Genomic DNA, 23500 nt, shown 5'->3' with positions numbered 1-23500 from the left:
ATGTGATAAAAAGCGTACTTATGGATGTTATCAAAATGGATTTTCCTCGGAAAAGCATTGAAGAATTCAGTTGTACCATTTGTACTATATTTTTCTGCACAAATATCAAAACTACAAAATATATAAATAACGGGGAATAAAAATACACTCACCGGCACAAAATTCCGCCCCCCCCCCCCAAATTTTTGTGTAAGTTTGACAATGTATAACTTTATTATTTGTGCTCCGATTTTCAACATTCTTGCACCATTTTGTAGGTATATGCATTGATATCGTTTAGTATTATTCCGGCAATACAAAAATTTTGCTTGCATGGCATTATATAGGGGGAAATGGAAGCGTTGTATTTTCTCCTAACTTTAAAAAATTCTGTGGAAAAATGGAAGAGCTGATTTTGGTTCATAGTCCTGTCATTTTATCCCGGAGGCATCACTAAAATTTTGTTTTTTGAACTATCCGAATATCTCTTTTCTTGTACGAGCTGTACTATTTTTTGTAAATAAAAACACTGATTGACTCATAAAATAGAGGTTGAATTGATAAGATTGGAATGTCCAGCCCAGCCTCAATTGCAGCCCAGATCTCAATCCTATTGAGCATTTATGGGATGAATTAAAAAAAAAGCTATTCGCCGTCATCCTAGGCCTCCAGAAAATTTGGTACAGTTATGGCCCTGGTAGAGGAATATCGGGCTATTCCCCAGGCACGGATAACACAGCATTATTCGATGCCAAACATATTGCGAGCAGTCGTTGCTGCAAGAAGTAGACATACCCGCTATAGAATTGTTTTGTTGTTAATTTTGTTTTGTGTTGTTAATTTTAGTGCGTTTGATAGTTTTAATTAAATAAACCTTAAAAGCAGTGAAACCTTTTATTGACAGCTCTTACAAGAAAAGAGATATTCCAATAATTCAAAAAGCAAAACCTTAGTGATACCTTTACGATAATACAAAAGGAGTATGAAACAAAATCAGCCCTCCAATTTTTCCACAGAATTTTTTAAAGCTAGGAGAAAATACAACGTTTCCGTTCACCCCCGTATAATGCCCATCTACGCAAAATATTTTTGTTACCGGAATAATAACAAACGACATCAATACATGTACCTACAAACTGATGCAAGAATCTAGAAAATCGGAGTACAAATAATAAAGTTATAGATGGTCAAACTTAATCAAAAATTTTGGGTGGCGGAATTTTGTGCCGGTGAGTGTATATAACTCCAATAATGACAACAAGAATAATTCGTAAACATATATATCAAAAAGCTCATATAAAAAGACGTTAAATGTGTAAAAAGTGCATAATTCTAAAATAAATAAGCAAAGTTAACGAAAAATCGTTCATACCAAATTCAAAATTAGCATCATTTTATAGGTTAGGTTTTGATCACATTTTTTATAATAAAGTTATTGCAAGTTTACTACTAGAAGAATTCTTACCAGAATTAAATCAAAATTGCTTTGTCTTTGTAATTGCAAAACGTATTCTCGTACGTCTAGACATTAAACAGATTAAAATATCTGTGCCATATTATGAGAAATGAACAGAGATATAGCATGTTGAGACTCGTTCTTCAGGGGAAGGTGTATTGAAAAATAAGTCCAGGGAGAAGAATCTATTGGCGTCAAAACCCGAGACAAAGGTTTAACACGTCTACAATTGGACTATTTCGAATAGCAGCCAGAATCATGTTGATCCTTAACATCCGAAAGAGATAGGCGTCGTAAGATGAAGAAATTTACAATTAGTGTTAAGTTATGCAAAATATGTAATAAAGAAGTGGATATATATATTATAGAGCATTCTTAGAAGAAATAATAAAATAAAAATATGTTAATATACAAAAGAGTCAGTATTATACACTCTTGGCCAAAATTAACCGGCCACTTTAAAAATGGGTCATTTTTGATGTCATATCTCCTAAACCTGTTGTCCGATTTAAGTGATTTTTTTAATATGTTATAGCCTTATTCCTTGACAATAACGTTATAATAATATTGTTGCTAAACAGGTAAATTTTTATTGTATACAGGGTGTACGAATCAAACTGTGTTTTTTTCTTAAAGTTTGCATCATCCTGTGGAATATTCTAGCATTTGTAGAATACTGAAATTAAAACCTAACTATAGTATCATGCTTTCTCAACATTTTGTTGTTTGATTGCTTCGCTTATGTTGGATAATAAAAAAGTTAGGTGCTTTAATAACTAGACATGTTTTTTATCAATACAAGGTATTTTTTAAAAAAATTGGCAAAGTTTAAGGGGTAATTCTACATGAAAAAATAATGACAGTCTGCTTTATAAACTTATGTCCGCTAATGCTTCGTTTCCGAGATAGGGGGTGTTGAAATTTTTCTGATAAACTGACGATTTATTTATTACTTTAAAACCCGTTGAGACATGCACATGACATTTGGTGGGTTTTAATACGTAGTAATTGCATATTTTTTGGCATACAATTAAGCATTTAATATTCACCATTGGCGCGCATACAGGTAATATGATGCTCATAATACTCGTATGCGCGCCAATGGTGAATATTAAATGCTTAATTGTATGTCAAAAAATATGCAATAACTACGTCATAAAACCCACCAAATTGCATTTGAATATTCCAACCGGTTTAAAGCAATAAATAAATCGTCAGTTTGTCAGAAAAATTTCAACATCCCCTATCTCGGAAACGAAGCATTTGCGAACATAAGTTTATAAAGCAATCTGTCATTATTTTTTCATGCAGAATTACCCCTTAAACTTTGCCAACATTTTTTTAAAACACCCTGTATTGATAAAAAACATGTCTAGTTGTTAAATCACCTAACTTTTTTAGTATCCAACATAAGCGAATCAATCAAACAGCAAAATGTTGAGAAAGCATGAGTCTATAGTTAGGTTTTAATTTCAGTATTCTACAAATGCTTAAATATTCCACAGGGTGATGCAAACTTTAAGGAAAAAAATACAGTTTGATTCGTACACCCTGTATACAATGAAAGTTTACCTGTTTAGCAACAATATTTTTATAACGATATTGTTAACGAATAAGGCTATAACATATTAAAAAAATCACTTAAATCGGACAACAGGTTTAGGAGATATGACATCAAAAATTACCCATTTTTAAGGTGGCCGGTTAATTTTGGCCCAGAGTGTATTTGGATTTGTTTTCATAAGTACCTTTTCAGACCAAGCCACTGGTGTCTGACACCGGTGTCCGCTACGGGCAGCAAAGCATTGTTTTAAATGAACGACTACTACAGACTAGCCACTTTGAGTGTCTGGCTCATTTTAGTGGCTCAGTAGAAGCGAGTTTCTTTTTGGTCTTAGACTCAAGACCCATTTAGCCAGCCGATTTGTTGAATAAGTAAAAACAGTTAACTTTTATACTTCTTTCAGATTTATATAACAATTTTCTAGTTCTTTCATACACTCAATTTCCTAACTTTCCCATTAAAAACAGTATTGATGACTGTACAAAAAGGATTGAACACACGTTTCACGCTAAGGTGCCCTTCATAGCGACTTTTTTTAAACAAACAATAAAGGCAACGGTTAAAGACAAATAATATAAAAGGAAAGACAGTAGCAAATACAACTAAAGTTCTACCATTTCTCATTCACACATCACTGTTTGGAAAAGGCAGTTTAAATTTTCCGTTTGGTACGTTTGAAGAATTCCCATAAAGAGAAACGAGTTATTCCACATTTTTTTTCTACGAAAACCCACGATTATAATTTTCTGTTAATGAAGGTATTGGGAAAATTTCTCTCTTAAATCTTGTACCAAATAATTATAATATTTCATCAAATTATTTTGTTAATTTTTTCAAAATTTTTGGCGGGGGCTTAACCCTTTGTTGCAAAACACTATCCAAATAAGGTATGAATTATCCACAGATCTCAATAAACGAAGTAAACAAAAGTACATGTTATCATTTTAGGTATTTTTAGTTAGTTTGACTATTATAAACCTATGGTTTTTAAATTTTTTAAATTTAGTTCAATAGGTACTATACAGGGTAGCGAGAAAGTATGGAAACACGCTAATTTCTCGGAAACCGCTGGAACTACTTTTATAGATTTTGGTGGGTAAGGGTTTTCTAATACGGCATTACATTGTTGTCAAATCTTCCATTTTTCTGGAAATCTAATGAACTTTCTTATTTCAAATAGGACACCCTGTATATTTTTTGCGCTTTGAAGTCCTTAAAAAATACTGATACATGATTTTTCATGTTATATTCCCTATACCTAAATGCCATAATTTTAGAGTTATTGCTACATTTATTAAAAAAACATTTTTAACAAAAATTATAAAAATCAATTTTTTTCGGCCCGGATAGACATTATTTTAGGTTCCTTGAATCATTAAAAACAAAAAAGGTCTTTTGTAATTTTTGTCTAAAATTAATCGTTTCCCAGTTATAACAATTTAAAACTGAAAACAAAATCGAAAAATGACGATTTTCTAGGTTCAAAAACACAAGTAGAAAATAGTATTTTTGAAACTACGAAGTGCCTAAATTCAAGCTCAAACCTTATTTTATCAGTTGCCGTTAAGTAATTTGGGCTTGTTTCATTTTAAGACACTTTTTTTAGTTGTTAATGTAGCCCGATATCTCATATGCGCTTCATTAACAATTAAAAAAACAATGTTTTAGAATAAAACATGCCAAAAATTCTTATAGGAATCTGATACAAGAAGGTTTGAGTACTTAGTAATTTCAAAAATTATTTTTTTACGTGTGTTTTTGAATCTTGAAAATCCTCATTTTTCGATTTTTTTCAGTTTTAAATTGTTTATAACTCAGAAACGATTAGCTTTAAAAAACATTACAAAAGACCTTTTTTGTTCCCAATGATCCAAAGAACCTAAAATAATGACTATCCGGGCCGAAAAATTTGATTTTTATAATTTGTTTAACATTTTTTTTTTAAATAAATGTAGCAATAACTCCTAAATTATGGCGTATAGGGAATATAACATGAAAAATAATCAGTATTTTTAAAAACGCAAAAAATATACAGTGTTCCATTTGAAATAAGAAAGTTCATTAGATTTCCAGAAAAACGGAAGATTTGACAGCAATGTAATTACCACTATAATATCGGCCGTATTAGACAACCCTTACCCACCAAAATCTATAAAAATCGTTTCAGCGGTTTCCGAGAAATTACCGTGTTTCCATACTTTCTCGCTACCCTGTATAATATTGAAATATAGCAATCATCACTTGGTATGAACGATATAATTTTAAAGCTATTGGGTTTCGATATAAAAACAGTCTTTAAGAAACTCTGCCTCCAGTTGAAAGAGCACCGCCTTTGCCAGTCCATTCTTCTTTAAGTTTGACGTTGCAGCCTAAGTCGCGTAGAGCGGCTTTTATGTCATAATCTATATCACCGAATTTTTTCAAATCGGCTTGAAGGACCTCTTCAATTCCTAAGTCTAGGAACGTTTTGTTTTGATCTCTGCTACGTGAAACCATGTTTCTAATAGCTCGGCTTCCAGCTTTCTGAAAAAAGAAATACACAGAGTAATTGTAATAATTACAGCTAGATAAAGAATACCAGTTTAATAGGATTCAACACACAACTTTTTATTAGAAAAACAAAAGCGACTACTTATTTTGTTTCAGTGAATTACTGATGCAAGAGTGTGAATTCCTGGACATGTTGAAAATTGAAGCGGCTTATTCTAGGCTATTGATTATGTTCAAAATAAGAGAGCTAAAAGGAACTACAACGTTAACGGGATTTTATTGTCTCATATGGTCAATGGACCCCTAAATTAAAAAGAAATTGCGGAGCGCCACCATTTAAATGGGTGCGTTTTTAATTAGTCCCTAGGCACAGGGTGAATTAGGGTAAGTTCTATGCATTTTTGGTACAAACATGTCTACAGGAAAATTGTTCCAGGTTAAATTTGCTATCGAAATATCACATTTTAAAGTCAAAAATATTTCTTTAACAAAAATGTACTCAGAAGAAAAGCAACAAAAATACACGAAAGAAAGCAATTTTGTGTTTTGCCCCATAACTTTTTTCCGCAGGGATATAGGTATAGGTATTGCTTCAGCGAAAAATAACTTCCATCCTTCCTCTTTAAAATGGCGTTCGGTGGAAGTCTCTAGGATTTATAGTTTCCGAAAGAGGATTTTTCAAAGTTCGCCGCTCACAGCATTTTTGGGCCATTTTCCCCATTATTTCGCAAACATTGCTCTGTAACTTTTTTCTACGCATCTCTAGGTACAGTAGAGCGTCGATAATCCGAACTAATTGGTACAGGGGTAGTTCGGATTATCGAACATATGTTCAAAATACATACAAAGCTCATGAACATAGTACATGTACATATGTACATACGTTTTAGTTACAAGGAATAAAATACCTGCATAATAAACAAATAGATTGTATGTATTTCTGCATAAACAAAACAAAAATCCAGGGTCATATTTTGCCCATATTGTCATATTAAATCCAAAAATTTGGTCCGCGATCATATTTTTGCGTTCGGATTAGCGAACGTTCGGATTACCAGGGTTCGGATTATCGACGCTCTACTGTATATGCAATGGTACATACTTTAGTAGAAAGGGAAGTCAATTACCTTTAAAATGTTCTATTGTATAAGGTTGTACGACTATTTTTAAGCAAGTTATGCTTTCTCAAGGTTTTATACTTTTAATGATTTTTGATATTTTTTGTGATAATTTTTTTAATTTTTCATTATGACTTTTTTTCTTGTACATTTAGGTATATACGTTGTGAAACAAAAAAAGCATATTTTCTTTACCTTAAAATGGTGTATTGCAAAAAAGTCTAGGACTATTTTTAAACAAGATATCCGTAGGATATCCAAGGGTATCCGTAATTTCAGAAAAATTTTAAAAAATTCCATAGTATAACATAATTTTTAATTCCAAATAACTTTTCTTATTAACACATTTCGATATTGTGAAATATAAAGGTACTTTACTCTTGAGCGAAATTCATATTTTTTAACATACCTCGTATACTATTTACAAAATTTTATATCTGATTATTGCATCTTAGGTTTTAGACTATGCAGAGCATTTTATAAAGAATAACTTTTTTTCATAAAGTTAACAATAAAAAAGTTTTCCATATTATGGTTCCAACTTAATGGGACCTATTGAATGTGTATATGTCACATTTTGAAAAAGCATATCTTGTTTAAAAATAGTAACAGAATTTTTTACAATACACCATTTTAAAGTAAAGAAAATAAGCTTTCTTTTTTATTGCACAACGTATATATTCTCCTTTTCATGAACATTTTTCAGTGCGTCACAAATTATAGAAAAAAAGGTAAGTCCGTGATAATACACATTTATGACATTTATTCTAACGTGACATTTTAGTTAAATCTGACAGTTGTCAAATTTTATTTTCAATTTGGAATAAAACCAAATCAATTGTGTCTATTGCATTTATAAAATGGTATTTTCTTTCATTTGTATAGTCTTATAAATTGTACAGATTATATTGATAATAGTATTATTTTATTAAATAAATAATTCTTTTTTGATTATGGCGCCATCTATCGACAACTAGAATAATCACCAAACTAGAATAATTACCAAAGTATTCACAGACGTGCCTTTTTTTCTGTCACATACAATTTAATGCGTTAGAGAGAAATCGAAAAACTGTGACGCACTGAAAGATGATCATGAGAAAAAGAATACCTAAATATACAATAAAAAAGGTTCCGGAAGTAAAATGAGCCTCCATTCGGATCTCCGGGTGAGGACTATCTCGGGGGAACACCATTGCAGGTTAGAAAAATCAGGATAGGGTCTTGGAATCTTGGTAGTCTTACAGCTAAGAGTCTGGAGTTAGTGGATGCGCTCAAACGAAGAAGAGTTCAAATTACTTGTATTCAAGAAACTAGGTGGAAAGGACAAAGGGCGAAAGAACTAGGTGATGGATATAAATTGTGGTATGTAGAGAGTAGTAACACTAGAAATGGAGTTGGTATAATTGCTGATAGTGAAATGAAAGATAACGTAGTAGAAGTTGTAAGAACGAGTGATAGAATGATGTCAGTGAAATTTGTAATTGATAAAGAGGTATTGAATGTTGTGTGTGTATGCTCCTCAAACAGGTCTGGGTGAGAATGAAAAAAGAGCTTTCTATGACCAGTTAGGAGACGTACTGAGTGATATTCCAGCAGAGGAGAAAGTTATAATAGGAGGTGATTTCAATGCACATGTGCACCAAGCCAAGACTGGATATGAAACAATACATGGGGGATTAGGTTTTGGAACTAGAAATGAAGCTGGAGATGACATGCTAGAATTAGCAACAGCATTGGATATGGCGATTGTTAACACATTCTTTAAAAAGAGAGAAACTCAACTTATTACCTACAAAAGTGGACAACATCAATCCCAAATAGACTACTTCATGATAAGGAAAGAAGACATACGTGAATGCAAGGACTGCAAGGTAATAGTTAGTGAGACAGTAAGCCAACAGCATAAGCTGCTTGTTCTGGACATCGAAGTAAAAAGCGAAACTAAACAAAAATATCGGAGAGGACCACAAAAATCAAGTGGTGGATGCTAAAAGATGAGAAGCAAGGTCTATTCAGGGAAAGAATGGTAGAGAAAATATGTTGGAACATGAAAGGAAGCCCTAACACAATTTGGAGAAAAATGTCCAATATTATTAGAGAGACGGCTATTGAAATACTTGGGAAAACGTCAGGAAAGAAGTTTGAGGATAAAGAGACTTGGTGGTGGTCAAATGAAGTACAAGGAAAAATAAAAGAAAAGAGAAAATTATATAAAAAGTGGCAAGAAACCAGATCGGACATAGATCTTCAAAACTATATGGTCGCCAAAAAGGAAGCGAAAGTAGCAGTAGCAAAAGCTAAAGCAGAAACGTATTCAAACCTATACGATCAACTTGATACCAGGAAAGGCGAAGCAAAGATATATAAAATAGCCAAACAGAGAGCAAAGAAAGCAAGAGATTTTAATCAGATTAGATGTATCCGAGATGAAAATAATAAAATACTAATTCACGAAAAGGATGTCAAAAAGAGATGGAGAAAGTATTTTGACAGTTTATTAAATGAAGAATTTGACAGACAGCCTGTGGAGTTAACGGAGACAGTAACAGCAATGGTTACCAGAATAACAAACGAGGAAGTGGCTCGAGCGCTTCAAAAAATAAAGAAAGGAAAAGCAGTCGGACCAGATGATATTCCTGGGGAAGTATGGAGAGCATTGGGAGAGACAGGAATAAGTTGGCTAGCAGGTCTATTTAATAGAATTATGGAAGTTGGACAAATGCCAGACGAATGGAGAAGCAGTATATTAGTACCTGTCTACAAAAACAAGGGAGACATACAACAATGCACAAACTACAGGGCTATAAAACTACTAGCCACACCATGAAAATATGGGAGAGAGTAATTGATAGACGGATACGTGAAGAAACCGAAATATCCGATAATCAATTTGGCTTTATGCAGGGCAGATCAACAACAGATGCAATTTTCATTGTAAGGCAACTGATGAAAAAATACAGGAATAAAGAGACCAACGCTCATATGGTATTCATTGATCTTGAGAAAGCATATGATAGAGTTCCCCGAGAGATTCTGTGGTGGGCACTCAATAAGAAAGGAGTCCCTGGCGAATATGTAAAGATTGTGAGAGGTATGTATGAGGGAGTAACGATTAGTGTTAGAACAGGTGTGGGAGAGACTGATAAATTTCAGGTGACAGTAGGATTGCACCAAGGCTCGGTGCTTAGTCCTTATTTATTCTCATTAGTTTTGGACCAGATAACAGCGAAACTACAGGGTAGTATTCCATGGTGCCTAATGTATGCTGATGATGTAGTGTTAATAGGAAATAGTGAAAGAGACTTAGAACAAAAACTGTAACAGTGGAGACAAGCTCTGGAGGAAAAAGGTTTAAAACTTAGTAGGACAAAAATAGAGTATTTGGAATGTTCATTTAAAGATGAAGTTACTACAAATAAAATGGTATCTTTGGATGGTGAAATGATTGTGAAAAGCAATAGTTTTAAGTACCTAGGATCGGTATTACAGAGTAATGGAGAAATAGATGGAGATGCATGCAGTAGAATTAGGGCTGGATGGATGAAGTGGAAAGAAGCGAGTGGTGTGTTGTGTGACAGAAAAATTCCAATGAAGCTGAAGGGAAAATTCTATAAAACAGCCATAAGACCGGCTATGATGCACGGAACTGAATGTTGGGCAGTGAAAAAGAAAGAGGAACAACGAGTGCATGTGGCGGAAATGAGAATGCTTAGATGGATGAGTGGAGTGACAAAGAAGGATAAAAATAGAAATGAGTATATTAGGGGAAGTCTAGGTGTGGCACCAATTGATGCCAAAATGAGAGAGCATAGGTTAAGATGGTTTGGTCATGTTCAACGTCGAGACGTTAATCACCCAATACGAAGAATAGCTGAAGTGCAGATTCCTGGAAGGAGTAGGAGAGGAAGACCAACGAAGACCTGGGGGGAGACGATAAGGCAGGACATGTTGGTAAAGGGGATTAACATTGATATGACCCAAGACAGAATTGTGTGGAGAAATGCAATTAGGGAAGCAGACCCCGCATAGAGATAAGGCAAAGAGAAAGATGGATACAATAAAAAAGGTTATAATGAGAGATTTAAAAATAATTATAAAATATATCAAAAATCATTAAAAGTATAAAATTTTGAAAAACCATATTTTGCTTAAAAATAGTCATACAGCCTTCTACTGTAGACCATTTTAAAGGTAATTGACTTTTCGTCGTACTAAATGTAACATTGCATAAACCTAAAGCTGCGTAGAAAAAAGTTACAGAACAATGTTGCGAAGTAACGAGGAAAATGCCCCAAAATCGCTATGAGTGGCGAACTTTAAAAAATCATATTTCGGAAACTATAAATCAGAGAGACTTCTAGCAAACGTTATTTTAAAGAAGAAGGGTGCAAGTATTTTTTCTGTGAAGCAATGCCTATACCTATATCCTCGTGGATAAAACTTGTGGGACAAAAAGTAAAATTGCTATCTTTCGTGTTTTTTTCTTGCTTTTCTTTTTGAATATATTTTTGTAAAAAAATATGTTTGACTTTATAAAATGATATTTCGATAGTAAATTTAACCTGGAACAATTTTATTGTAGACATAACCAAAAGTGCATAGAACTCACCCTAATTCGCCCTGTGCCTAGGGACTAATTCACCCCTTTCTCAAAAACGCACGCCTTTAAATGGTAGCACTCCGCGGTTTTTTCATATTTAGAGGTCCATTGACTATATGAAACAATAAAACCCCGTTAACGTTGTAGTTCCTTTCTAAAATACATAATCAATAGCCTAATCATTATATACAGGGTAATAGTGTCGAAGTATGATATATCAGTCATTACAAAAAAAGGGATTTAAAAAAATTAAAGGTAACTTTACACCTAATATTATAAAATTATTTTCGTATCTACAGGGTACATTTTGTGTTTGGGGTGAACCAAACATACTTTTATTTTTTTATTAGAACAATTTATTAAGCGGTAAGTCAACTTACAAAATGCCACTTCGTCCAGTAATGGCAGACACAGACTCAGTAACTCATGTAATATTACCCGCATAAAAATGAATTACATCAGCCCCAGTGTTAGCGTAGTCCGATTTTTTCTAAGATCGCGGAGAACCGAATAGGAAATAGAAGCAGAATAGGAACCGAATAGGACCCGCATAGCAGCAGGCCATTTAGGAATTGCGACTACTGACTAGCGCAAAATACTAGTGGTCTATGTTCAAAGAAATAGTACACTATGTTAGAAACTACAAGAAAATGCCTTCAGTGTAAACCGTCGTAGATGCAACCCTCCAGTATAGAAAAGCCTTGCGACACTGTCTCAATTGATTTGGTGGGACCATGTCAAAGATCTACAGAACGGAGCATCTTCTTGACAGTCATCTAAGACCAGTTTACGAAGTAGACTATCGCTCAACCCCCAAAGACCACACTGTTAATGGGATCACGCCGTTGTAAGGTAAACACCACAAAAAATGTATGCTACATTTTTTCCCAAAGAGAAGGGGGTGTAACGATAACATCGCCAGGTCTCACCGCCGGCTTGTCACGGCTCTGTACCAACGCACTCTCATGGTGATCTACCACTTCCATTCGATGCGCGCTGGAGATCGAAAGCCAGCAAAGGTATAATGACAGAAAACAGTTCTACGAGAGTACTGATCTGGTGAGAACTCCACCGAACTCTTGGATATTGACTAATACTTGGCCAACCGCTCCGAGAGTATTAATCTGATAAAAACTTCACCGGGCCCTTGGGTATTGGCCAAAGGTACCAAAACGTCCCGCCGGCGACCAAGTATTGTTTGGTCGCTTCCTGTTCCTTCTCGGATCGAGTAGTGATTGATTCGGCCACTCGTCGGCGACTAAGTACTGATTGGTCGCTCTACGTTCCTCGTTCGGATCGAGTATATAATTTTTCCTTGATCTTTGGGTACTGACTAACACCTGGTTCTTTTGTGTCAATTTATTTAGCATTGCCCGTATTTACTTTTTACAAGTATCAGCAGTGGGTAGTAGCGTCGTCCATTCACTCATTTTTCTATCTATATAAGGATTTTTACAGCTGTCGCCGCCTTCCTTCTTTCAGCCAACGTCTCCAGTCCTTTCTGTTCTACAATTCTCCGTCTATAAGTTCTCGTCTTTCCATGGCCTCGTCCACTTCATCCCTCCATGATCTTCGGGGTCTACCTCTTCTTCTTTTTCCTATTGGGCTCCAATCCGAAATCTTTGATATACACATTCACATTTTTATTGTACATATTACAGAAGTTAATTTTATTTTGTTATTTATCTATTTCGAATATATTTTTATTTAAATTAAAATTGTGTTTTACTGAGCCTGATGTCTAACAGAGCTACCCGTTACATAATCAATACTATGGAAAAATACATTAACTTGATGTGGTCAGTAACGAGTAAAGAGTCACCCTACAAAACCTAATTTTGTTATACTTACATGGATTTCTTTGTCATCTGGATATATTTTCATAGTTTCTGTAATAGCTGCTGGCATACCTGCTTGAAATAATGCTTTACTATTTTCAGGTGATCTAAGAGTTAAAGCTGCCACAGCATTCAGACCAGCTACTGCTGTTAATGCATTAACCTAAAAAATATTTGTTGTACGATATAGTTTTAGTAACAATATAATAAACATAATAATAGGCATTCAGAAGATAAACACACTGTCAAAAAAAAAAAACAGGAAAATTTGATGAAATGTCGATAATTCTAACGTGTGCTAGACATATCTAACGAATGTGTGCTAGAGACCATGCACAAAGAGCGAGATTTGATCAATCTCATAAAAATGAGAAAGGTTCAATAATTCGGTCATATGTATAATGAGAGGATCTAAATATCGCTTACTCCGGTTGATCATTCAGGCCAAAATCGAAGGAAAACGCTGGGTTGGAAGAAAACTTTCCTGGCTGCGTAACATTAGACAATGAAAAGGTCGAAAGGTCGAGGAATTGTTTCATATAGTGGTATTCCCACTGACTAGTGGTCAATCCTTATAAATTATGTAGGATAAGTAGGATAGAAAATGTTAAGTAGATAGGTATAGGAAAATATATTGTAAAATAAATGAGCAAAACTGGTGAATCGGCGAATGAGCCTTGAAGGGCCCGTAGTCATACAACTCTAAAGAAAAAAAAATTGTTTCATATAGCTGCCGACCGCGAAACATTTCATCGGCTTGTTAATACGACGATAGCCAACGCTTCAAACCAAACATGGCACACAAAGAAGAAAATGAATATACAATAACTGCACACAAAGTGTGCAAGAGAATGGACTACGGTGCTGACGGTAGCACGATTTTGAGTTCTACCGCATCCAGAGTGAATATGATATCTCTACCATAAATCATGTACCTATAATAAAGGACCAATGTATGGGGAAGACCAAGAAGTAAGTAGGAGAAAACCTAAGGATATTAAGAACACAAAACTGGAAAAGGAAGGAATGAAAACTGATCTTGGAACAGAACAGTAATAATTTCATTTTAAATACATATGTTTCACGACTTTAGCAGATTCAATTAGCTATATCTTACCTTATTAACCGATAAAGAGTTTGTAATAATCGGAGCCAAACCTTTTTCTATCAAGTAAGCTTTGCAAGTGTCATTTCCTGCTAGAGACTTTATTAGCTTAAAGCACTGTCTGATGATTTTCTGGAAAATAAAATGAACGGTATTTTTTTAAGAAATTAAACAAATACGAGCCCAGTTCAATACGTTCAATTGAAACTCATCCTTGGCCCAGAAAAAATTTATTGGTAAATATATCTACAAATAATTACCACTGCAATGAAGGCACTTATCCTATTGTTTCACCAACCGATGTATACCAGCCTGCTTAAAGACACTCAAAGAATTCTTTTACGGTATTTTGCACCCCTTCATCAGACTGAAAACGATTATCTTTTAGCGCATTTTTCAATGGCCCAAAGCCGTGAAAATCACAAGGCGATAAATCGGGACTATAGGGTGGATGCCCTAATATCCTTCATTTCTTTCGTTGTAGATTTTCTTTCATTACTTTGGCAACATGAGGATGATCGTTGTCGTGGAGAAGAATGATACCATGTGAGAGCAAGATGATATAAGCTAATAATGACACCTGGATTCGTCGCCAGTAAATTACTGACGAAAGAAAGTCATTACCGTTGTGTCTGTATTCCGTGAGATGTTGCAAATATAAACCCATACGCAAGCTTGTTTTGCCCTCTGAAAATATAGACTATTGATTATGTATTTTAGAAAGGAACTACAACGTTAACGGGTTTTTATTGTTTCATATAGTCAATGGACCTCTAAATATGAAAAACCCGCGGAGTGCTACCATTTAAAGAAGTGCGTTTTTGAGAAAGTTGTGGCGAATTAGTCCCTAGGCACAGGGCGAAGTAGGGTGAGTTCTATGCACTTTTGGTACAAACACGTCTGCAGGAAAATTGTAGCAGGTTAAATGTACTATCAAAGCATCACATTTTAAAGTCAAAAATATTTTTTATACCAAAATGTATTCAAAAGAAAAGCAAGAAAAAACACGAAAGATACCAATTTTGTTTTTTACCCCATAACTTTTTTCCGCGGGGATATAGGTATAGGCATTGCTTTACAGAAAAAAATCTTCCGTTCTTTCTCTTTAAATGACGTTTGGTAAAAGTCTCTATGATTTAAAGTTTCCAAAATATGACTTTTCAAAGTTCGCCACTCACAAAGATTTTGGCCCATTGTCCGTGTTACTTCTCAAACATTATTCTGTAACTTTTTTCTACGTAGCTTTAGGTACTTGCAGTGTCACATTTAGTAGAAAGAACAGTCAATTACCTTTAAAATTGCCTATTGTAGAAGGCTGTATGACTATTTTTAAGCAATATATGGTTGTTCAAAATTTTATACTTTTAATGATTTTTGATATATTTTACGATTATTTTTAAATTTCTCATTATAACTTTTTTATTGTATATTTAGGCATATACATTGTACAAAAAAATAAAACCTATTTTCTTTACTTTAAAACGGTGTAATGTTAAAAATTCTCTGACTATTTTTAAACAAGATATGCTTTTTTTAAATGTGACATATACACATGCAATAGGTCCAAGTTGGGACCATATGGAAAACTTTTTTATTATTAACTTTATGAAAAAATATATTATTTATAAAATGCTCTGCGTAGTCTAAAACCTAAGATGCAATCATCAGATATAAAATTTTATCAATACTGTACGAGGTATTGTAGCGATTACGCTCCTAATTAAATAAATTCAACTAGAATTCCATTCAAAGTCCCCTAAATAAACCCTTGTGTGACGCTTGCGATCAGCGTAGAACGACATTCATCCGTCGACAGCGCAGCTTGTCCACTCGAATTTCCGATGAGGATCGATGATTTAGTCAGGTCGAAGCTCGCTCAACAGAACAACATGCAAACGTAAAATCTTCAGAGGGACGAATTTCTGGAACAAATGAATACCATCGAATAAATTACATACAATCAACTATTTCAAAAACAGAGTTTTCAATAAATCTTCGGAGTAACCAATTGACAAAGCAAGTAAATATCCAATAATTTGTATATGAAGAAATGAGCAATGCTGTTATGGCGGAAGCTTTGAAGTTTGCATGTTAGTTTCAGGTAAGCTTAATAGATCATTTATCTTAGATAAAACGGTTCTCTAATATTGTCTTTATTTTGTTTTGTGAAGAAACACAGTAAAAATCTCAGTGATATGCCTTCATATCATTTGACCTTCTTTGACCATGTTTTTTTATCTTTATGTCTTCATTTTGTTTTGTGAAGAAACACGGTAAAAATCTCAGTAATATGCCTTCATATCATTTGACCTTCTTTGACCATGTTTTTTTTGCGATAGAGTAAAATAGGAGTTTTTGTCTGTTTTTATAATTAACATAAAAAGAATTAGTACTTTCGTGAATATTCGAACCAACGCGCAGCTGCAATAAATTGACAGCGTCTGTCACAAGCTGACAGGGTGCCTGGATGATGTTTATTTGTTTGGTAAAAAGATACAGGGTTGATCCGATGTTAAAATGTGTACTGTTGCAATTTGATTGAGACTTTTGATATTTTATTGAATGTTATCTTGTTTTGTAGAGTTCGTGATACTGTTATGAATGCTGTTATGGCGGAAGCTTTGAAGTTTGCATGTTAGTTTCAGGTAAGCTTAATAGATCATTTATCTTAGATAAAACGGTTCTCTAATATTGTCTTTATTTTGTTTTGTGAAGAAACACAGTAAAAATCTCAGTGATATGCCTTCATATCATTTGACCTTCTTTGACCATGTTTTTTTTATCTTTATGTCTTCATTTTGTTTTGTGAAGAAACACGGTAAAAATCTCAGTAATATGCCTTCATATCATTTGACCTTCTTTGACCATGTTTTTTTTGCGATAGAGTAAAATAGGAGTTTTTGTCTGTTTTTATAATTAACATAAAAAGAATTAGTACTTTCGTGAATATTCGAACCAACGCGCAGCTGCAACAAATTGACAGCGTCTGTCACAAGCTGACAGGGTGCCTGGATGATGTTTATTTGTTTGGTAAAAAGATACAGGGTTGATCCGATGTTAAAATGTGTACTGTTGCAATTTGATTGAGACTTTTGATATTTTATTGAATGTTATCTTGTTTTGTAGAGTTCGTCCCTATATCCAGAACCAGTTTTTTTTGTTAACATACAGAAACATACCAATATCTACTACCTCTACTTGATACAGGAGCTCTTCCACACAGTAACAGCTTTACATTGGACTTTATAGGAGCCACGAGGACCTCACCCATCCTACTGGACTTGATTTGGATCAGCGATTGTAAAAGCTAAGCTAATTTTATCTATATTATTTGCATTTCATAGTACTATTTACCTTTGATTACATTTATTTTTGTGAACTTCCTTGAGTGCAGACAATCAAGCAAATTACGTATAGAGTTTTGAATAAATGGGGGGGGGGGGGGGGGGGTTTGTTTTTTATTAATAATAGTAGGATGTAAAAGAAAATACATGTGTTAATATAAACTAGATAATGGTATAAATAATAAATAACTCAATCAGTTCTAAAATTACATAAGAGAAGGGGTAATAATAATAATAATTAAATATAATATATTATAGAGAGGTTTTCAATACTATTTGAGTGAGCATCATTTAATTTACGTAGAGTCTACGACCTGACTCGTTTTTTTTTTCTGGTATTTGAGTGCTCTGGACACTTGTCAGTCCAATTAGTTTCTTTACTATATTACTAACCTTAGGTTAAGACTTCAGCTATTCACACGGACTTTGATTGTTTACTAATACATACCTTTTCCTTGGCCAGTAGTAGTGGTTCTTTTATTTGTAGTGGCTCTTAGGTCCTCTCTCACGGTTATACCACCCACTACTACTGTTATTTAGATGTTATGTAGATGTATAATATAAAATATTTATACATAATGTTCAATAATTAATTGTTGATAAATGTATTGATTGTTGCTATTTTGATTTTTATTTCAGTTTCTACTAAACAGTATATATGTTATAGCAATACGAGTTAAATATTGATTTTTTTTGTATTCAGGTCATTGTATCAAGTGTTATTTCTTCCCTGTCGTTCGTTACTTAAAAAAAATCTCAACCTTTTGTTGAGTTGGCGCCCATTTCCTTCTCTCTTTATCGTCCCTCTTATCTCGATCGATCTCCAGCATTCTTATCTAGTTGCCTTCAATTTTTGTATTAACCTGTCTCATTTTTTTTCTTGTTTTCATCATTTCATTATCCCATCTCTCTATTTGTATATCTCAAAGCCAATATTCAGTGTAATGAAGCTAGCCCGAACACTCACTTGAGATATAGTGTCTCTTTGCCTATTTGATTTGTTCGTCTGAGCTAAGCTACTCTTAATTTGTATCTTAAATCTCTGCTCTTCTAGTTTTTCCCCTATTTTGTCAGTTCTTCCTCTTCAAAACCTCAATACCCAGAGTATTGGGTTACAAATTGGCTATGACCCAACCTGTGGCTTCTTTTGCACTTCTGGCTTTAAAAATATCTCCTTGAACTTTTGGTTTTATCTTGGGTAGTTGTATTTTAACGTTCAGTGGTTTTGTTTTTAGATTTTCATTTTACCATTTAGTTTTGTACTTCAACTCTCTTTGTACTTCATTGTTAAAAAATATGAATTTCGCTCAAGAGTAAAGTACCTTTATGATTCACAATATCGAAAAGTGTTATTAATAAAAGTTAATTGAAATTAAAAATTATGTTATAATGTGCAATTATAGTCTTCTAATTGAGAAAAACAAAAAAAAAAAATGTTTCGCAAATTACGGACACTTTTGGATATCCTCCGGATATCTTGTTTAAAAATAGTCATAGAATTTTTTGCAATACACCATTTTAAAGTAAAGAAAATTAGTTTTTTGATTCCACAATGTATAAACCTAAATGTACAAGAAAAAAGTCATAATGAGAACTTTAAAAAATAATCATTAACAATAACAAAAATCAATAAAAGTATAAAACCTTGAAAATGCATTACTTGCTTAAAAAGAGCCGGCTAGTCTTATACTATAAACCATTTTAAAGGTTAAAATTCTCTTTCTACTAAATATACCATTACATATTCCTAGAAATGCGTAAAAAAAGTTACAGACCAATGTGTGCGAAATAATGGGGAAAATGGCCCAAAAATGCTGCGAGCGGCGAACTTTGAAAAATCCTATTTTGGAAACAATAAATCCTAGAGACTTTTAGCAAACTTCATTTTAAAAAGGAAGGATGGCAGTTATTTTTCGCTGAGGCAATACCTATACCTATATCCCTGTGGAAAAAGGTTATGGGGCAAAAAACAACAACAACTTTCGTGTTTTTTCTTGCTTTTCTTTTGAATATATTTTTGTAAAAAAAATATCTTTGACTTTAAAATGTGACATTTTGATAGTAAATTTAACCTGGAACAATTTTACTGTAGACGTGTTTGTACCAAAAGTTCAGAGAACTCACCCTAATTCACCCTGTGCCTAGGGACTAATTCACCCCTTTCTCAAAAACGCACCCATTTAAATGGTGGCGCTCCGCAGTTTTTTCAAATTTAGAGGTATATTGACCATATGAGACAAAATCCCGTTAACGTTGTAATTCCTTTTAGCTCTCTTATTTTGAACATAATCAATAGCCTAATAGGTGAACAACTCATTGCGCAAAAACTTTGCTCTAACCCAGTTTGTGTATGATACTAGGAACAGATCCTATTCGCTCCGTGCGTGACCATGGTGGGGATACACGAAACTATGCCAGCGTCCGTAGCGGCGAAATGTGTCATTATGTTCGTTCGCGGACCCTGCCGGTGACTTTTAATCCACGACAACACATGCGCACTTTAATTCCATATTATATTGATTTAATGTATTATCGTTTATTGATAAATATACCAGTATATTAATAATTCATAATACATATTAATTAATAGTAAATATACCTTGTATATCTATCTATCACCGGTATTATTTATACAGTACGTAAATCGTTCAGCTGGACATAGGGAATATACATTGAGAGAATTGTGGCAACAGCGCTAACCTGTGTTAGTTGAAGCTTCTGTTCGAGTACGAGTTTTTGGTGCGATAGAGCTGTTAGAACGAATAGAATGAGTTGGTTTTGAAGTACGTCAGTCCATAAATAAATCAAAAACAAAGTTTACTTTAGCTAATTTTTAAAATATGTTTTATTTAAAAACTAATTTCAAAACTAAACAGTTTTCCCATTCCCTTAGGGCAAAAATATTTAGCTACTACATTGTCATATTTTGACGTTTATTTGTATCAGTCGAAATGAGTTGTCAATTTTGAGGTTAATTCCCCTTAATGCTAACAACTAATATTGTCATCGAGAGAGCTCAGTTGCCACAATGATCTCAATATAATACAATGTATGTATTTATGTATCTAAATATATACAATGTATGTTCCCTATGTCCAGCTAAATGATTTACGTACTGTATTATTTTAAAGTGCGCATGCTCCACTTGTCGTGGACTAGTCCCTGACTGTCTCCGCGAACACACTTATTGTTTGTATAACAAACTTTATCAAAAATGGTAAATAAATATTACATATTAACGGTAAATACGCCATATCTGCATCATATGAGGCGGTGAAAGGAAAAGTGGTGTAAGTCACATGAGCATGATTTTGAGATATAAAAGGTTTTACTAGAAACATTGTAATTAAATCTACGTAACATTTATAAACATGCTTGTGGTATTTTTTTATTTATAAAGAACATGTGTAACTCTACTAACATTTTTGTATAAATAAAACTATGTTCAGGGTAGTTTTTAAGGGGTGAAATGACTTACACCACTTTTCCTTCAAGAGTTTAAAGAGAACGCAAAGAAATCAAAATATGTTTATTGTTTTTAAATTAGAAAATCAAAAATAAATTCACTAGCTTATTAGTCATTATTTTCTTCTACATCAGGAAGTGGTCCAGCTTCGTCATTGAGTTCATCAGATGATCTAAGATTTCTAAAATGAGAATGGTGGACTAGAGGAATGTATGGTAGTAAATCACACATATCCCGTTTTTTAGCTGGCGTGACTGGTCGAGGTGCTGTGTACAGGCAATCCAGTTGAAGATTTTTCAACAATGTTGGTCTTCCCTTCTGCTTGCTTTGGATATTAATTTGTGAAAAGGAAAAATCTTCATTTAGTGTTTCTTTATAGAACAATGAAAATGGCTCGTCTTTTTTGACTCTAATACACTGCATTTTTAACCATGACACTGGTTGGTTATCCGTATTGGTTTTTCTGTTTGTAATTGATTTAGTGAGATTTTTCAGATCTTTAAAGTCTTCTCTAAGTATTTTTGTGAAAATAGAAGCTTTTTTCTCTACACCGAACTATGACGGAAAACCAATCTTCAGGCACATAAATCTGTTTACCTTTAGAGTGAGTTTCAATTGAACCAAAGTCTGAGTCGTTTGGTAAGTAAGAGTGTCCGCTTACCATAAACTTGTGATCGACTACTTCGATACTATTATTTTCACTCTGAACTAACTGTAACAAGGCCAAGGCAAAATTCCAGTTTCTATTTTGGCCGGTGCAGCTGTCACTGTACAATACAACATGTTTTGAGTTTGCTGCACGTAATTCTATGTGCTTTGTGACACAGGCACTGATTTCCTGAGATCCTCTCGAAGCTGTTGTTTCATCCCATCCATACATGTAGCCTAAGCCAGATGATAGCTCATGGCAGCCCAAATTGTAAATGTACATATTACGTTTATAGTATGCGATAGATGTGGTTAGTTTTGGGAAAGCTAGGGCTTTCTCTAGGTCAAAAGTGAATGCATAGTAAGAATCGTCAGTCTGGGCCTTTTCTGTATCATTTTTCATAGAAGAACGTGCAAGCTCGGCCTTCCTAAGATGGAGTTCGTGCTCAACTTCAATCTGTCTTATCTCATTATTATCTATTGTTGCAGCTTTTCTTAATTTGTAAGCATCACACTTAGAGCACGTATCTTTTTGTGGTACATGGAAATGAAGGTTGTACTCATTATTGAATGTACGGCGATAAATATCACTAGAAACGGGGACAGTACCTTGTTCCTGACAGTACTCACTGTACAAGCGATACAGCAGTGTAACATTAAGGTCATCACTCACATCACTTAAACTGTCGTCATCCATTGTATTGAAAAATCACAACTGAAAAATACTAAACAACTGTCACAGGAATGAAGGAATCGTGGTGTAAGTCTGACTTGCACCACTTTTCCCTCTACTACAACAGAGACTTTGTTTGACTGTCAAGTTTGTGCTGCTATCTATGAGCAAATGGAGGAGTTATGACGTACACCACTCTTGCGTCTGATAGATTTAAAAATGGAGATTTTGAATATGCACTTATCTCTATTCTATAAAAAAGTGACTTACACCACTTTTCCTTTCACCGCCTCATATATTTAACGTCAAATTGTGGTCGCCAAAAATCACAGACGACTACGATAGGTGTCGCGTCGCGTTTTTGTCATGCACGGAGCGAATACTCACACCAAACATTTTCTGAAATTGCTCTGATTAAAATTCCATTATGTTTTCTAGTCAAATCTTCCACACATGCATGCATTACTCAATGCACCTGGTCGCGGCTTATCATGCATCTTCTGCCTTCCACTCTTAAATTTTCGACACCATTCCTTGACAGTTGGATACGCAAAACATGTGTTTACATACACTACTTGCAGCGTATGAATTTGCAATGGTTACAAACCTTCAGCACACAAAAATTGAATGACCGCACGTTGATTATATTTGGACGAATTGTTAACAACAATCGCCATTTCTAAGTCACATTACTTAACATCACAGTCAAATATAAATAATAGGGACTGATCAATGTGACGTTTACAAACATAACTAACATTGCAGAACGTCAGTTATGTGATTACAATTGCTTCCAAGGCTATGCTGACCAAAGATGCATTTCAATTGAACAAGCGTACATATATTATTATATTGTGAATATTTCTTCATAAAATATATTTAATAAATGCAAGAATAATGAATTTTGCAATATTCTGTCCATATAATTCAAAGACTGGAATTGAATATAGTCATCGTCTCAATGGATATCACTGGTATAGACGGCGTTGGTTCACTTTACTAATCACATATAAGTGAGTACATAATAGGAAAAAAAATTATCTTGATGATTTACAATTTGTTGTTTTCGCATATTACGTTATAACACAGCACAAAAGTTGCGGGAAATTATAAGAATGTAACTGCTCTGTGAATTCAGAGAGAATGAAATTTTCCCCACTTCTTCGAATTTTGCTACTGCGCACCCAGAACTCGCGTCTCTTTACTAATTTGGGCT

General features: G+C 33.9%; 1 protein-coding gene and 1 long non-coding RNA gene across 4 annotated transcripts in view; one reads left to right on the top strand and one right to left on the bottom strand.

Annotated features, from left to right (window-relative positions):
• Positions 1–3019: 3019 nt before the first annotated feature.
• The window catches only part of LOC114332527 (armadillo repeat-containing protein 6 homolog), a 94602-nt gene continuing 74121 nt past the window's right edge, over positions 3020–23500 (bottom strand). For 2 of the 3 annotated variants that reach the window (XM_028282337.2, XM_028282336.2), the window contains 3 exons: positions 14166–14285; positions 13062–13211; positions 3021–5522 (listed from right to left, as the gene is read on the bottom strand). In XM_028282337.2, coding sequence (XP_028138138.2) covers positions 5295–5522; positions 13062–13211; positions 14166–14285 — 498 coding nt within the window. In that variant the 3' untranslated portion in view covers positions 3021–5294. Of the gene's footprint in view, positions 5523–13061; positions 13212–14165; positions 14286–23500 lie in introns of all 3 variants that reach the window. The other variant, XM_050642903.1, reaches the window with a different exon arrangement.
• Positions 15995–17573, top strand: LOC126879712 (uncharacterized). The gene is made up of 3 exons (XR_007696218.1): positions 15995–16254; positions 16735–16798; positions 17280–17573. It is a non-coding gene; the product is annotated as an uncharacterized LOC126879712 (long non-coding RNA).

This window comes from Diabrotica virgifera, chromosome 2, assembly GCF_917563875.1.
Source record: "Diabrotica virgifera virgifera chromosome 2, PGI_DIABVI_V3a".
NCBI lineage: Eukaryota > Metazoa > Arthropoda > Insecta > Coleoptera > Chrysomelidae > Diabrotica > Diabrotica virgifera.
The sequence above is the reverse complement of the archived record's forward strand: the minus strand, read 5'-3'. Positions and strand labels throughout refer to the sequence as shown.